Source organism: Electrona antarctica (genome assembly GCF_951216825.1).
Source record: "Electrona antarctica genome assembly, chromosome: 20".
NCBI classification, from domain to species: Eukaryota; Metazoa; Chordata; class Actinopteri; order Myctophiformes; family Myctophidae; genus Electrona; species Electrona antarctica.
Genome location: NC_136801.1, coordinates 15,856,319 through 15,873,753, shown reverse-complemented (window position 1 = coordinate 15,873,753; position 17,435 = coordinate 15,856,319). Strand labels below are relative to the sequence as shown.

At 42.2% G+C, this 17,435-nt stretch overlaps 1 protein-coding gene and 1 long non-coding RNA gene across 2 annotated transcripts; both read left to right on the top strand.

Moving 5' to 3' along the window:
* Positions 1–6,900: 6,900 nt before the first annotated feature.
* On the top strand, positions 6,901–15,600 carry LOC306912886 (acyl-coenzyme A thioesterase 9, mitochondrial-like; the record flags this gene model as incomplete). Its single annotated transcript, XM_079489340.1, has 8 exons — positions 6,901–6,914; positions 8,140–8,207; positions 8,938–9,049; positions 9,154–9,244; positions 9,818–9,903; positions 10,050–10,113; positions 14,241–14,502; positions 14,789–15,600. The coding sequence occupies 7 exons, from the start codon at positions 6,901–6,903 to the stop codon at positions 14,403–14,405; spliced, it is 600 nt and encodes a 199-aa protein (XP_079345466.1). The 3' UTR covers positions 14,406–14,502; positions 14,789–15,600.
* LOC306913184 lies at positions 10,731–13,194 on the top strand. The gene is made up of 2 exons (XR_013788505.1): positions 10,731–12,702; positions 12,832–13,194. It is a non-coding gene; the product is annotated as an uncharacterized lncRNA (long non-coding RNA).
* Positions 15,601–17,435: the final 1,835 nt, after the last annotated feature.

Below are 17,435 nucleotides of genomic sequence, written 5' to 3'. Positions count from 1 at the left end.
TATGTCATGTTATTGTCTTTGCATTTCCCTTTAATATTAATGCTATAAATTATCATCATCATTCTAACAAACAAGTAGCCTTATTGGCCAATGTAGTTTACAGTTTACTTGACAGTTTTATATAGCATTGTTGACATGTTTTATCTCTCAGCATGGATCTGATATCTGTAGGGAAGTAATAAACAAAGTAGGCACATGATGTTGTACACAATGTAAAGTTAAAAACATTGTCAGCTTGTGGTCATAAAATGTAATGGAAACGGCCACTGCAATAGTGTGTGTTTGATGTCTTATTCAGGTACCAGCTATAATGTGAACACCTCAGTAGCCCTTGAATCATAACCTTTGTGAAACCAGCTAATAACTTCCGGATTCGGTTTTGGCCACTATGAGGATTTCACTGCCTCATCAGGGGTTATTTTATGAGATACAAAATTACAAATGATCACTTGGAACCGATTTTGTGAGACCAAACTCTTCAATTCATGTGGTTAAGGCTAGAGCTCCAAATTATGCGTTAGAAAGAAATTAAACTGAAACAAAGTTGACTGACTCACTTCACTTTAACCACTTTGAACTGTCCTGACAGATTTGTATAGTGTGTGAGCTCTCCTTCGATCTGTGGCATGACCAAATGTATAATTTATTTTGATTATAGAAGAAGATAGGAGATCCTGACTATCTTTATTTTCACAGCAAGAGAAAAAAAAGAGCAGATTATTTTTTTATGTCACTGGAAATTATGCACACACACACACACGAGCAGCACAGTGGGTAGAATGTCAAAGCAGTCATCTGCTGTGACTCAGCTACATTAATATACAGGGCTGTATTTTGCGTGTCTTAAGTACCAGGTCTTATTACTTAACTTAAGACCTGGAGGCGTGATCAATGCCATTTGGCTATTCTGAGTGGCCAAAGAGCATTGACCACGCCTCCAGGTCTTAAGTTAAGTAATAAGACATTTCACAGCCCAATGTTACAGACAAAATACATACAGCCCAATGTCTACAGGGGGGAAGGTATGGGTCACAGGCCACCCTGCCTCACCTCATCTCTGGACACTTGACAGCAGAGCATTCCTGGCTGGAAGTAGGGTGGATTTTTTGTATGGGTCTTGTGTGGGAGTGAAACGAGGCAATGAAGCGCAGCCAAAGGTTCTTTGAAGAGGGAGGAGGTGGATGTGGGTATAGCCTTTGAGAACTCTAAGCATTGTACAATGGTAACGGAGGACATGACTAGGAAGACTGAGTCGGTACAAAATATTGTTGGGCGGCGGTGGCTCAGGAGTAGAGTGGCTGGATGGCAACCACAAGGTTGCCAGTTCAAACCCGGGCTCCCCCAGAGTTAGCGTCGAAGTGTCCTTGAGCAAGACACTGAACCCCTAATTGCTCCTGATGTGCTGGCTGGTGCCTTGCATGGTTTCCGCCGCCATCGGTGTATGAATGTGTGTGAATGGGTGAATGTAATGCACAATCTATGTAAAGCGCCCTGGATAAAGGCGCTATATAAATGCACCATTTACCATTTTATTTTATTTACCATTGTTAGGGGAGGGACATCACTGTAGGGTACAGCATTTTACAATAGGAGAAATCGGGTGATTATGACATGGTTGAGGCCCAGTACTGTCTTAGCACATAGGGACTTGCATTGTGTCTTAGAATGAGGATGTGGTGAATCCATACAGCATGCTCTAGCTCTAGTGCACAATGATGATTTATTGTATAGTATGGTATGTTTTTACATGTTTTGATGAATTGAACCCTGACCACAATGGAAACGAGACCATTTTTTGTGTTATCTGTTTAGAATTATTGTTTAACTGTAGCCTACCTCTGTACTGTTTGCATAGGGGCCTACTCTTAATAACGTATTCAATCAATCAATCAATAAACTGAGAGAAATGTGCTGTTCAGTCCATGGATGGATTATGGACCAGGCCAGCCGCCACATGGCAGCGAGGCCCATCGACAATTAAAGTCCCATCTGACTAATGAGGCTGACAAGTATTTAAGATATAGCCTATTTATTTTTTAACTTGTGAATAAATATCATACTGCTAGGTTATAGACTGTAAACCTATACTGTAATTACATCTCTACAGCTGTTGACCTACACGTGCCTTCATTACAACTTGACATGACCCTCTCTGGTTTAGCATGGGTTCGGGAGGTGTAGGGGGCCCTGGCTAAAATATAATTAATCTGTCCTGGCCTCCTTGTGTCTTAATCTGTCCCTGGTTCAGTGGTGCTAGCTAGACGCAGACTACTAAGGAATCCTGCATTTCAAAAATTCTGAGTTGTGGAGCATCAAGTGCAGTGGTGAAATCTGTGATGGATTTGTTTCCTCTTCTCTATAAATAATGGGCAATACCTAGAACCAACAGTGGGAGGCAGCAATACGCCATTGAGAAACGAACTAATAAAAGGAAGAGAAGTGGGCACTGGGCACTGGGTGGGCGCATACATAGTGGAACTATTATCTTTATAGCTACGAACCACACGGGGGGATTTTCCATACGGACACCAACACGGAAGTACCAGCTCAGTCATCCTCTGGCTCTGGCTCATACTCTATGCTCTGGCTCCGTTCTTTTGGCAAATCTAGAACTTCCTGTTTGAGAGCTAGCAAATTTAAGACATCCGGTTGCTTTCAGAATAAGTGCCGTTAATTAAATAATTATTACATTACATTATTAGTATTATTATTACATTACAGGTATTGTAAAGACACACATTATGTTTCTGTGTAAAAAATAAGTAATTAAATAACGTAAAAAAGGTATCTAAATGCTAAAATCTAAATCTAAATAAAAATGCTATTCACTGGAGTGCATGGACTTTATAAAGTGGACACTGGACAAAAGACGGCTCCGCGAGGCAACTGTTGTGACATATGCACGCGTTCAGGGAGATGTCCTCTACCACACCCCACTCTCCGCTAAGCGGGAGAGGTGTAAAATTCCAAGCAGCAGACCTTCTACTGCTGTCAAATGTAAAAATTGTGCCGTGTCCAGACCCAGAGTGGACACTGGACAAAAGACGGCTCCGCGAGGCAACTGTTGTGACATACGCACGCGTTCAGGGAGATGTCCTCTACCACACCCCACTCTCCGCTAAGCGGGATAGGTGTAAAATTCCGAGCAGCAGACCTTCTACTGCTGTCAACGGTAAAAAAAAAAGTGCCGTTTCCAGACCCAGAGTGGACACTGGACAAAAGACGGCTCCGCAAGGCAACTGTTGTGACATACGCACGCGTTCAGGGAGATGTCCTCTACCACACCCCACTCTCCGCTAAGCGGGATAGGTGTAAAATTCCGAGCAGCAGACCTTCTACTGCTGTCAACGGTAAAAAAAAAAAAGTGCCGTTTCCAGACCCAGAGTGGACACTGGACAAAAGACGGCTCCGCGAGGCAACTGTAGTGACATACGCACGCGTTCAGGGAGATGTCCTCTACCACACCCCACTCTCCGCTAAGCGGGATAGGTGTAAAATTCCGAGCAGCAGACCTTCTACTGCTGTCAACGGTAAAAAAAGTGCCGTTTCCAGACCCAGAGTGTACACTGGACAAAAGACGGCTCCGCGAGGCAACTGTTGTGACATACGCACGCGTTCAGGGAGACCTCCTCTACAACACCACACCCTCCGCTAAGCGGGATAGGTGTAAAATTCCGAGCAGCAGACCTTCTACTGCTGTCAACGGTAAAAAAAAAAGTGCCGTTTCCAGACCCAGAGTGGACACTGGACAAAAGACGGCTCCGCGAGGCAACTATTGTGACATACGCACGCGTTCAGGGAGATGTCCTCTACCACACCCCACTCTCCGCTAAGCGGGATAGGTGTAAAATTCCGAGCAGCAGACCTTCTACTGCTGTCAACGGTAAAAAAAAAAGTGCCGTTTCCAGACCCAGAGTGGACACTGGACAAAAGACGGCTCCGCGAGGCAACTGTTGTGACATACGCACGCGTTCAGGGAGACCTCCTCTACAACACCACACCCTCCGCTAAGCAGCAGAGGTGTAAAACTAAAATTGGCACGCCATACAGCGAGGTGAAAGGTCACTGTTTTTTTGGCAAATCTAAGCTAGCAAATATAAGACTAAAGTGGACGCTGGAAAAATCCCTGCTATGTTTCCACCTGGTGTGTGTGTGTGTGTGTGTGGGCAGTAATGGCTGTACTCAAGTGTGCATGCATGCCGTTAACAACTTGTCAAACAGTAGTGGTAGTACTTAACTATGACTGTTAATGGTCGATCTACATAGTACTTCACAGTAATCGTTAAGTACTACCATTACCATTCATGCAGACATTAGTGTTCCAACACCAGTAATGACCAAAGTAATTAGTATTAGCAATTGCAATTGCATGCATGTGTGAAACATTGATAGCTCTAAATTAGGGCGTGTTTGACAAGTTGTTAACAGCATGCATGCACACTTGAGTACAGCCATTACTGCCCACACACACACACCAGGTGGAAAGTAACCAAGTACTTTTACTTGGTTACTTTTCAATTTTGAGGTATTTGTACTTTACTTGAGTATTTCCAATTTCTAGTACTTTTACGTCTACTCCCCTACATCTTGGAGCCAAAATGTGTACTTTACTTCACTACAATCATTTTAAAACTTGTTACTACTAGTTACTTTGGAGATTTTAATTTTGATTAGAAAACATACATTAACCACTTCAACCCTATACATTTTGGCCATTTGAAAATAGCGACGCATTGAGAGCTTGTAGATCGGCTATTTTCAATAGATTTTCTACACATGCTACAGTTTCCGGGTCAGGTTGAACGCCGCTCAGGATACAGTTCTCACACAGAGGTCATTGAGGTCAATCTGACGACATCCCAAACCCAGTAGCATGTGTGTCCATTGCAAGGCTTCTTCTATTTTATGTCATTACATACTTATTATTTAATTAGAAATATAGCTTTTGTCATAAAACAAAGTACATCAACATGATCTAAGAACATCTACAAACCAAACATTATACAACATAGATCTACCAACCAACCAAGGCATTATAAGACAAAATATATAAAGATAAGATATGAGTTGATTTCATCCCCAACCCAACCCATCTTTCTTCTGGCTGTCCACCACTGGCTGGGCGGTGCCCAGGTAATGAGGTGACAACGATCAATCGTTGTATTACAAATGGAATGTCTTTGTTTCAATGATCAGCTCCCATTTGTTGTCATCAAACATGGGAGTGTCCTCCAGTTTTAATATAAATTGAGGTCAGATAGAACTGACTTTTAATTCCAAGTGACTTGCAAAGTTGCATGTAACATGGCAGTTTTTGGCAAGCGTCACACAGTGCTGCAATGGCCACACTCTGAGGTTTCCAACAAGTGTCACAGGACAGTGATTCCGTCAGTGGACATCATCCAGGACAAAGAGGTACGTCTCATAGTAGCTGTCATTTAAAAAAGTGTCTGTACTGGCTATATATGGAGCGTGTCTTGAGTGTCATCAACAACATATGGAATTTTAAAATGCATGTTGTAGTTCCTTTAAAAGGTAACTAGTAATGGGTAATATATTACTCAGAGGTCAGAGGTCAGATCAACATATGCAATTAATGAGTGTACAGGGTTTGATCAACAACATATGGAATTTTAAAATGCAATATGAGAATCCTTTCCTAAATTCTGTGATATCTTGCATTCTAAATGGATTTTGACTGTCTGTTTCTTTGCGCGGTTTGTTTTGATCATGGTAGAGGACATCTCCCTGAACGTGTGCGTATGTCACAACAGTTGCCTCGCGGAGCCGTCTTTTGTCCAGTGTCCACTCTGGGTCTGGAAACGGCACTTTTTTTTTACCGTTGACAGCAGTAGAAGGTCTGCTGCTCGGAATTTTACACCTCTCCCGCTTAGCGGAGAGTGGGGTGTGGTAGAGGACATCTCCCTGAACGCGTGCGTATGTCACAACAGTTGCCTCGCGGAGCCGTCTTTTGTCCAGTGTCCACTCTGGGTCTGGAAACTGCACTTTTTTTTTACCGTTGACAGCAGTAGAAGGTCTGCTGCTCGGAATTTTACACCTATCCCGCTTAGCGGAGAGTGGGGTGTGGTAGAGGACATCTCCCTGAACGCGTGCGTATGTCACAACAGTTGCCTCGCGGAGCCGTCTTTTGTCCAGTGTCCACTCTGGGTCTGGAAACGGCACTTTTTTACCGTTGACAGCAGTAGAAGGTCTGCTGCTCGGAATTTTACACCTATCCCGCTTAGCGGAGAGTGGGGTGTGGTAGAGGACATCTCCCTCAACGCGTGCGTATGTCACAACAGTTGCCTCGCGGAGCTGTCTTTTGTCCAGTGTCCACTCTGGGTCTGGAAACGGCACTTTTTTTTTACCGTTGACAGCAGTAGAAGGTCTGCTGCTCGGAATTTTCAAATGTTATTAAGAGAAGAGGTAGATTCTACAATTATCTAATCTTCTAAATCCTAAGGATGGGGGTTGCCGGTTAAAATACCTCCCCACAGTTCAGTCTGGGTACCTGGCGGCCTGGCCTACACAAATTCACACCGCCAACGACGGTGTGAATGACTCTTTCACCCTGAATGCCATAACAGTGCCAGGTGAAACCCATCAACTGCTGATTTGTGTGTAGGCAACAAAACAATATAAAACAACTATCCCGTTTTGCATAGAGACACATCAACTCCACCATGTAGCTGATACACATACATACATATACCAGAGAGGATTTTTCGAAAAATGAATGAACCAAAGCAAGCAGAAACCCGCCTACCAGTGACATCATCAATGGGGAATCCAGGCTGCAGGCTTTCTATTTCTGGAAAGTTAGCATGCTATAATGGAAGCCATAGTTCTTTCTTTCAATAAAAAAGTAATATTGTTTGTGGGGGGGGAATCCTGCCTACGATGTCACTGGTGTGGTAGGTGGATTTCTGAAATGTCCACATTCCTCCTATGAGACACAGACGGAGTAGAAAACCATTTATCATGGGCAATTATGAGGATAAAAATGAATGAACCAATTAAAGTCTTTTCGTTTTACACAATCAACCCCGGGATTCCTTCAAAATAGGAGCTCTGGGTTGCCGGGAAGACATGGCCGCTTTTACTCTGTAAAGCCCCCCCCCCCCCTTCTGTTCCGGAAAAAAACAGATTTCGTTTTGCTTGCTTACCTCTCTCGTTTTAATATTATCGCTAAATAATCCATCGCGTTCTTATTTTGAACGAGAGGCAGTTGATAAGTTGATAATGAAGAGTATATCCATCAGATGTAACCAGGACCGCTGGTGAACGAAGAGTGCCTTAGGGTCTAACTCAAAAAAATAATATTATTCTCTCGCCTGATATCATTGAATATGCGCTAGGACGTGTACACACGTCCTTTGAATCCGTCGGTTGGATTCCCTAGGACGTATGGGCATGCCGGATGGACGGAACCTGTAGGTTACCACATCTCTCTGAATGTGTTATTCAAAAAACGTTATTGAAATAATAATATCCATTTTAGGATTAAAATAATAGAAACAAGTTTCTCTCTCAGTGTGACACTTCTACAAGTTAACCTGCGATCTCTGCCATGTTTAGGCACTGTTGCAAAGTGACAACGTTACTGTTTAAACCAGAAAAGAGTGGTTCAGCTGTTCAAGAGCAAATCTCTATCTCCCTTATTTTTTTTACTCTGCAATACTAAAGTAACATAATAAAATAATGCAATGTTTCATGGAGTTCTAACTATTCGATTTCCCCCTTAAATAAACATTTTCAACTTAATTCAAGTGCTTATTGTCTCGGGCGAAAACCGGAAACTGTTAATTTTCAGGATTAAAATGTAAAAATAGAAGATCTACTTTTGATATTTTTGTGTGACACTAGTATCATCAGGGCATTTTTTTTTTTTTAAAGCATACAAATTTAGAATATGGAGATAAGAGGTTTATTTCTGCCCGACAGCAATGATATGAAAGTGCTTAGTTAATTAAACGTGTAATATAACCATGACCGTGACGTCACCATCTGGCCACACCCACCATTACCGTCCCCCTGCGTCGCATATCAATCTGCCCTCTCTGGACTGAGGGCTGCACTTTTATTCTGCTTTACTTACTTTACTACTGCTTAAATGTACTATTTCTGTTGTACCCCCAGGGCAGCTTTTGTGAATCCATTGAAGCCTGAGGGGCCAGAAGAGGAGAAACTGTTTCAGGAAGGAGAGTGTAAGAGGCAATTGAGTGATGGACGTGCATGTAAACGTGACTGTCTATGTTGGCAACAATCTGTCAGTCTTCACCACATAAGCCCTATATACTTTGTCCTACGTAGGGAAGATGTCAGAACCTTCCCTAAAACAGGCTTATGCCGTCTCTGTACGTCTGTCTGTGTGTAATCCACGTAACTCGAGAACCGTTCGCCCCACCGACTTCAAATTTGTCACACGCGTTCCACACCACCACAGGGGGTGCGGTGCAGTGGCCGGTTTCTCTGCCCGGGCTCTGGACAGGGCCCCTGCCCAGGGTCCATATATGGAGCTGGCCTGTTCTGACGTCTGCATATACTCCATATTTGGGCATGCCTGATAAAGAACTCCACATATGGGCATAAAAGGGACACAGACATAATATCTGGGTGGGGCATGCATCGTTCCAAGTAGGCCAGTGCTCAACGGGCACCACTGTAGAGGCCCCACGGGCACCACTCTAGTTTAGATAAATGAGCCAGGTTCATTGGTAGACCTGGCATCCTATTTCTATTGTGTGTTTAGTTTCAATGTACAAACTGTGTGTGTGTGTGTGTGTGTGTGTGTGTGTGTGTGTGTGTGTGTGTGTGTGTGTGTGTGTGTGTGTGGACATGCTCAAAATAGGGACAGCAGGTTGAAGGTGGTTATGCCCAATTTATACATGTAATTATAAACTTGTAACCTCCTCTTCCTCTCTCACGTGTGTTCAGACAATAAGACCCATCGTGTGGAGCTGAGTACTGCGTCGCTATTGAAGGTGGCTCCTACAGCCGAAGAGAGGAAGATCGTACACAGTCTGTTCCTCAACACCCTGGATTCTAAGTACGAAATCCAAACCTGGACATACACGCACAACCATAAACACAGATGGAGTCACATGCATCTTACACAGTGGTGTGTGTGTGGGTGTATGCTCTCTCTTCTAGGACAGTGAGTTTCCGGAGTCGGGTTCTGCCTCCTAATTCCGTGTGGATGGAAGATGCCAAAGTCAAAGGTTTGGAGATCTGCCATCCTCAGGTGAGATACAGGAAGGCTCAGTTATAAAATGATTAAAACCGGTAAAGCATCTGTTTTTTTAGGTCTTATTTTGTACTTTGGCTATTCAAAAATCAATATTCAAGCTCATAGCACGCCACTTCATGCCACAACGAGCTTGTGTGTGTGTATATACACTTATACAGTATATATATTGACACATATATAAAGCAAACATTTTTAACTCAAATCTTTGCTTCTGGCACAAATATTTTAAGAATTTTTGCTGATATAGCAACATAAAATAAAGTCTCTCACCCCCCCAACCTAGACATGAAGGTGTTGAGGGTGTGAATTGCTGCCCTGTCTGTCCACTTGCCCAGTGGGGCAAGTGGACCAGTCTTTTGTTGCGCAATATCAGTCGCCTAATCACAGCGACAGCACTCTTTACATGCAGTTTGTGATGCTCCAACAATATAGACATGTTTGGAGTAGTTTCTGGGGGGAGGTGATGAAGTGACTCACTATAATCTTGTAGATCTGCTATTTTTGGATACCTAACATCTTTTTCCTGGTTTTAATGGGTTAATGACTCTATACTGGTGTGTTCTCTAGGAGAGGAACATTTTCAACAGGATCTTCGGAGGTTTCTTGATGAGGAAAGCCTATGAGCTGGGCTGGGCCAACGCCTGCATCTATGGGTGAGTGTTCATGTGAGAGACAGGCCTGGTGTCACAGGTCCCTTAACTGGACCACCGTGCCCCCTTATGTGATTATTATTATATATATATTTGTTGTCAATAATAAAATATAAAACTACCTATTGTGTGCTGGATTGGTTTTCTAGTGATATTTGGCAGCTGGCAGGGGGCGATTACAGGCAAGAGCACATGTTAACCACTAAAGCCCTTGTGAGATGGAGGATGGCTGATTTAAGCAGTCACACCTGGCCTGAGTCAAACTAGAACTGGACTCAGAGACGGGTGTGGCTGCGCACCTGTTGTGCATGGACTTGATCAAGGCACAACAGGATAAATCAGTCATCTCCACAAACACTCAAGAGAGAGTGTCTGTCCGGACAGTGGAGAGCTATCTCCTCTCCTGTGTAAAATGTCCTATGTTGTGTTATTCCTTGCACATAGAGGAATAAACCAGTCTACTTGAGAACAACTGCCTGTGTCGTGTCCTTCCGTGCCCTGGGTTGTGACCCGCTTGGTCACAGCCCTATTTAAACTTCAGCTATTTTCAAAATATTATATATATATATATATAATTTATTTTGCACTTAAAAGTATATTTTGATACCAATACTTTTGTACTTTTACTCAAGTACATTTTTTATTCTGGACATTTACTTGTAACAAAGTATTTCTACATATCAGTATTGAAGAAAAAGAAAGAAAGAAAGTCCAAAAAACTAGCCTAGAACAATAGATAAGTGGGCTCCTTGTCATTGGCTCCTAGTCCTTTGTGTATAGGCAGCCAACCACCACGTTCAATCTGTCCATTGATTGGTGGGGCGCGCCCATATGTATGCAAATGTAAGGCTTAGTGTTCATGGGGCCTTACCTGCCAGGTTCAGTATAAAAGGGGCACAACATCAGCTTAACATTAACAACACAAAGAAGAGACTCACCCAGGGCCAGAGAACGCTACAATTCTCCCCCGCCACCAAGAAGACCTTGATGCCACCAGCGCCACTAACCAGACATGCAAACGGCAAGGAGCATCTATGATCTATCATGCATGACCATGTGGAAAGAACAGGAAATACGGCATTCCACAGGCACAGGAGGTTCAACACTTTTGGATCAGCTTTCACAAAACCGCATGTGTGTGCCAGGTACCCATGTGTCTGCTATTATAGACATGACTGAATTCATTGTTTCAAATGAACTGCCATTGAGGGGTGCCATTGGTGCAGTGGATCAGAGTGGCCAAGTTGGCTGTGGACTGTTTCCTTCGCTATTTGATTACACTCTGAGAATAAAACCAGAGCTGGCAGATCTTTTCAAATCGGCTCCTAAACATTCTACATATACACCGCATGACGTTCATAATTACATAATTGAACTGATGAGTACGATCGTGAAAGAGCAAATTGTTAAAGATGTTGGGGAGTCCTGTTTTACTATCAAGGTGGACACCACCAAGGACCCTATAGGCCGTGAGAATGTCTCACTAGTTATTCGATATGTGGACGAGAAGTACAAAGTGCAAGAGAGGCTCATGGCGATGTTGACTACAGACAACTGTGATGCCCTGTCACTCACTACCTTGGTGCTTGATGAGCTGTCAAGTGTTGGTCTAGACACAAAGAAGATTCTAACCCAGTGTTACGACGGGTTCAGTGTGATGTCTGGAAGTGAAGGAGGCATGCAGAGACTTGTGCAAAATGAACTAAACAGAAAAGTGCCCTACGTGCATTGTTTTAGCCATCAATTGCATTCGGTGGTCGTGCATGCCATCTCATCAGAGAGCGTAGTTTCTGATTTTTTTCGACACCTGCACTACACTGTATAACTTTCTAAGAAAGCCCACTGTAGCTGCACAGTATAAAGGAGAAAAGCTTAATAGGCTCCTGGATCAACAGTGGACTGGGCATCTGGACAGAGTTTCTGCTGTGTTGAAATCACACACCATGCTTGTGGAGTTTCTTGAAGAACTCAGAATCGGAACAAGTGCTGATGTCAAACTTGAAGCTTTTGGGATTCACATGGCCGTCACACATCCCATGTTCAAATTCCTTGCCTGTGCGGTGTACAAAGTGCTGGGGCTGATGGACCCACCTAACCGGATGTTACAAACGGAAGGAACAGATCTACGCATTGCAGTTCGTCAAGTTCAGAGTTCCACTAACTGCATTAAACGTCTACGGTCGGATGCAGAATTTGAGAAACTGTGGGCTGACAGCAGGTTGCACTCCTGTTTCAGGATTCAGCAACAGGAGTGCAAGCGGCTGTTTATTGGCATTCTCGACTCTGTTCTTGGTGAAATGGCTGTGCGTTTCAGCAGACAAAATAGCAAGTACGTGCAAGCTTTGCATGCACTCGATCCTACCAGCAAGAACTTTTTGAATTCCAGAAAAGTGAAGCCACTACTGGATTTAACGAAGACTCAAATGGATGAGTCACAGTTTATCAATGCACGTGCATTTTTTGAAACTAAGCTCACAGGCCAGGACCAGAAGAAAGTGACTTTGGGCCAACTTGTTTCAGAATACTCCAGCTTTTTGAAATCCATGCCAGTGGTGCTGACTGCATTCAAACATGCACTGACATTTGGGGCCTCAACTGCCATGTGTGAGAATTCCTTCTCGACGTTGAAGAATGTCTTTTATGAGCACAGATGCAGCATTCTGCACAAACGGAAAGCCCATCTGATCCAACTGGCATTTGAGAATGACCTCGGTACTAAATTCAGAGACGAATGGAAGGAGAAACTGCTGAGGAGGTTCCACTCTCATCCAAGAGAAGAATTCTCTTCTGAGTAAAGCCACGGTAAGCTAAATAAACATTGCATTTCGGTTTATAAGGATTAAAGCATAACCTTAAAGAATGACATGCTTAATATAATAGTAAAATGTCTAAATATTAATGTTTTTTTCCCCTCTTTCTTTTCTCTAACAGAAATCCTCATTCGCTGACCAAGGTGCTGAAGAGGGCAGGAGCATAAGAAATGATCATGGATTGTCAGTTTGTTGTTGATGATTTTTTGCTTCTTTTTTTTTCTTTTTTTTGAGAAGCAGTCCTTGTAGTTTTATAGATATTATTAAATTGTTCTGAGAAGAAATGTTGCTAATTGCCCAAAGGTGTAATCACAAGATTGCTGCTATATGTTTTTAAAAACGACATGTGATATAGCTCTGTTTAACACAATGCTGTACCCCCTCCAACTGTAGCTATTATACTTTACCCATTTTCTTAAACTGTTTTTATTATATTTTGATGTAAACATGTTTTCTCATGCAAATAAAGCTCATTTGAATTGAATTGAGTGCCATTTCTTCAGTGGGCTGCCACAGTAACATGCAGACAGACGGCATTAAACAGGGATAATGAAACATATTTCCATCATTCATCACTCAAATATCTTTCTAGTTTTGGAAAACCTTGGCTGTTTAACCACTTGAATCATATCGTCTGTCAGGTGGAAACTGACCCAACAGAGACTGTTACTTTTCAGGATTCAAATAAAAAAACCTGCTAAGCTAGCAGATCTACAAGCTCGTTGTGGACCTGCTACTTTTTATGCTTTTGTGTGATACTGTAGTATGTGCAAGTACCGACAGCAATAAAATACTGCATACATGTACTTTGTTGACCAGAGTCCTTCAGGGATCTATATTAGCCCCCCTGCTTTTCCCTGCTGGTCCTATGTATAGTCTACATTCATGTCCACTGAATACATTGTAGCAGACCGTTGTACTAACTAACCTATTGTAAAACATCTCAAAATATTGAGTTCCAGGGACCCCGAAGCAAAGATTTTAGTTTAAAATGTTCGCTTTAAAACTTATATATTCAAGGATTTGCACACATTTGAGCTTGTATATCTGCTATTTTTGAATATCCAACCAATGTGCTATATTGATATAACTAAAATCTAAAATTACATGGATGCTTTCCCGGTTTTAACGGGTTTAAGCACATTCTGAGTTGGACCATTACGGCTTTGTCTGTCTGGGACTACCTTTTACGCAGAGCCTCGGTTTCGAGGAAAACCTTGGCTGTTTAACCACTTGAACCATCAGGTTTCGGGCGCTGATGGGACGCTTGTTTTACAGCGCCGGCTACTACTTACCTCAAACCGCAAGCACAGAGCAGCGCATCCCTCACCAACCTTAATCCGGTCGTTTTAACAGACCCCTCACCAACCTTAATCCGGTCGTTTTAACTGACCCCTCACCAACCTTAATCTTGTCGTTTTAACGGACCCCTCACCAACCTTAATCCGGTCGCCTGTAAAACAAGCGCCCCCTCAGTGACCATTGACTACCAGGCTCTGCGTAAAAGGTCACCCCCTGTCTGTCTGGCAGGTGTGCTACACGGAAGGGAAGAACATCCAGGTCAGAGTTCACACAGAGGTCATGGACCCGCTGACCCGACAGCACAACACCACCAACGTGTTCCACTTCACCTTCGCCACGGATACCGACGTCCCCAACATCGTCCCCAAGACCTACGGACACTACACATTTTAATAACGTGTCCTGTACAACCACACAACTAGGACTGTTTGATCATGTTTGTAGATATTTTGATTATGTTTATCAATCTTGGTCACTGGTCGTCTTGAAGGTTTGTGGAAACAAAAATAATATAGTTTTTTTTTTACTATTCTAAACTTCAGCAGAAGTTCTAAATGTTAGATAACGGCATTTGGTGTTTAAGTTTTATGAGTACAACTGCAGTGCATAAATATATACCATTTTGACAGAGCTCTGACCTTTGAGATTTTGTTTTATTATACTTTATCAGTGAATTGCTGTTTAGTTATGTCAGTTTGATTACACCAGTTACCCCATTGAAATGTGACAGTGTATAGCGTTGTCAATCATTGTGATATTTATTTTATCTTTTATAGAGTCTATGCTGTACTTGGATGGGAAGAGGCACTTTAATCAGACCTTGGAGCACTGAGCCAAGAACCTACTGTACCATTCATTACACAACACTCTGACTGTCAAGGCCTTATAAGCATATCCAGACATTGCACTGTCAATGTGTGTGTATAAACACATGCATTGTTCTTGGAGTTTATTCTCGATGCAAAATGTATATTTTACCTTGTTTTTTTTATGGCCAAAATATATAATATGCCTGGTGATTATGTTTGATGTTCAGCTTTACACTTTATATCTATGGATTCAGTTTACATTTCGGAGACAATTTAAAGGACCATTATAGCAATGCGTGTGCCTTTTTATTTAAATTATATCAAACACTTGCTGATTATACTCATTGTTGGTCTGGGGAGGGAGGGTCTACCTACCTACCTACCTACCTACCTACCTACCTACCTACCTACCTACCTACCTACCTACCTACTAACTACAGTGAGAAGTTTCATGCCTATGTAATGATAAAGAGAGAGAGGAGAAAAAAAGAAGAAATCTAGCAACATTGTTCATAGAAGTGCCCCATCTCTGGCTGTAACTACGAATTACTACGAAGCCAGTCATTGTTTGTATTGTTTAAAGGTTATGTTTTGTATGTTACACAGCTTCTACGCACAGTAATTTTCTTTCTTTCTTAGTTATTTTTTCTTATATTCACTTTTATAATGGACACTTTTATCTTTTGTTTGAGAAGGTTTTTATGGTGGTTATGAGTTGGAGGACGGAGGACATTTCTGCTGCATCTCTGATGCAATAAATAATTGTCTTTGATATGTCATGTTATTGTCTTTGCATTTCCATTTAATATTAATGCTATAAATTATCATCATTCTAACAAACAAGTAGCCTTATTGGCCATGTAGTTTACAGTTTACTTGACAGTTTTATATAGCATTGTTGACATGTTTTATCTCAGCATGGATCTGATATCTGTAGGGAAGTAATAAACAAAGTAGGCACATGATGTTATGGCCTCACAATGTAAAGTTAAAAACATTGCCAGCTTGTGGTCATAAAATGTAATGGAAACGGCCACTGCAATAGTGTTAGTTGAATGATACCTGTAACATTTTCCAGTGATTCTGTGGTTTACTTTACAGCAGGGGTGGGCAACTTTGAGAATGGAGAGGGCCACTATATTTCCACACTCACTCCAGAGGGCCACATTGCATATATTACTGTCGTAGCAAAAATAGCCAATCTACAAGCTCAAAACGTGTCGCACTGCGACATGTTTTGAGTTTGTAGATCAGCTATTGTTGCTATATTTGAACTGAAATCCTGATTTTTTCTTAGCTATTTTTTAATTGGAATCCTGACAAAAATGTAAAAAGAACCACCGCTCATCCGCTGAAAAAACTGGAGCCACAAAGGGAACATAAAAATAAAGGGAAGCTCCGCACACTCAATGTATTTATTTAGCAAGCTTTCGGTCTACTGACCTTCTTCGGGCATCTGAAGAAGGTCAGTAGACCGAAAGCTTGCTAAATAAATACATTGTGCGCAGATCTGAGTGCAGAGCTTCCCTTTATTTTTAATTGGAATCCTGAAAAGTAACACATTAAATTTCCAATGCCTTTTAATTATAGTTATGTTAACTTTATGAACTAAATAGAAATACATTGGACATAAAAAAGACAAACGTTTTAATACTACTCATTACGCTACTAATTTAGACTGAAGCAAGTCATGTTTGAAACTAACAGCTGAAATCAATAATATATCAGTATTCTGATATGAACCTGAGGGCTACATTAAGTGATGGTGGGGCCACCTAGCCTGATTATCAGACTGTAGCTTTCTTGAAGACTCAGTCCACTCAGAGAGTGGGCGGGGTCTTTGGGCTGGATCCAGGCTAGGGGCCACCCCCAGGCTGGCAGTTGCCTGTGTATGCTATAGTTTACAGAATGCTACATTTGATGTCTTATTCAGGTACCAGCTATAATGTGAACACCTCAGTAGCCCTTGAATCATAACCTTTGTGAAACCAGTGAATAACTTATAGTTCCTGATTCGGTTTTGGCCACTACCAGGATTTCACTGCCTCATCAGGGGTTATTTTCTGAGATCCAAAATTACAAATGATCACTTGGAACCCATTTTGTGAGACCAAACTCTTCAATTCATGTGGTTAAGGCTAGAGCTCCAAAGTATGCGTTAGAAAGAAATTAAACTGAAACAAAGTTGACCGACTCACTTCACTTTAACCACTTTGAACTGTCCTGACAGATTTGTATAGTGTGTGAGCTCTCCATCGATCTGTGGCATGCTGCATGACCAAATGTATAATTTATTTTGATTATAGAAGAAGATAGGAGATCCTGGCTATCTTTATTTTCACAGCAAGAGAAAAAAAGAGCAGATTTTTTTTGTTTTGTCAGTATGGCTGGTAACACAAAAATATCCATTTATGTCACTGGAAATTATGCACACACACACACACACACACACGCGCACAAGCAGCACAGTGGATAGAAGGTCAAAGCAGTCATCTGCTGTGACTCAGCAGCTACAGGGGGGAAGGTATGGGTCACAGGCCACCCTGCCTCACCTCATCTGGACACTTGACAACAGAGCATTCCTGGCTGGAAGTAGGGTGGATTTTTTTGTGTG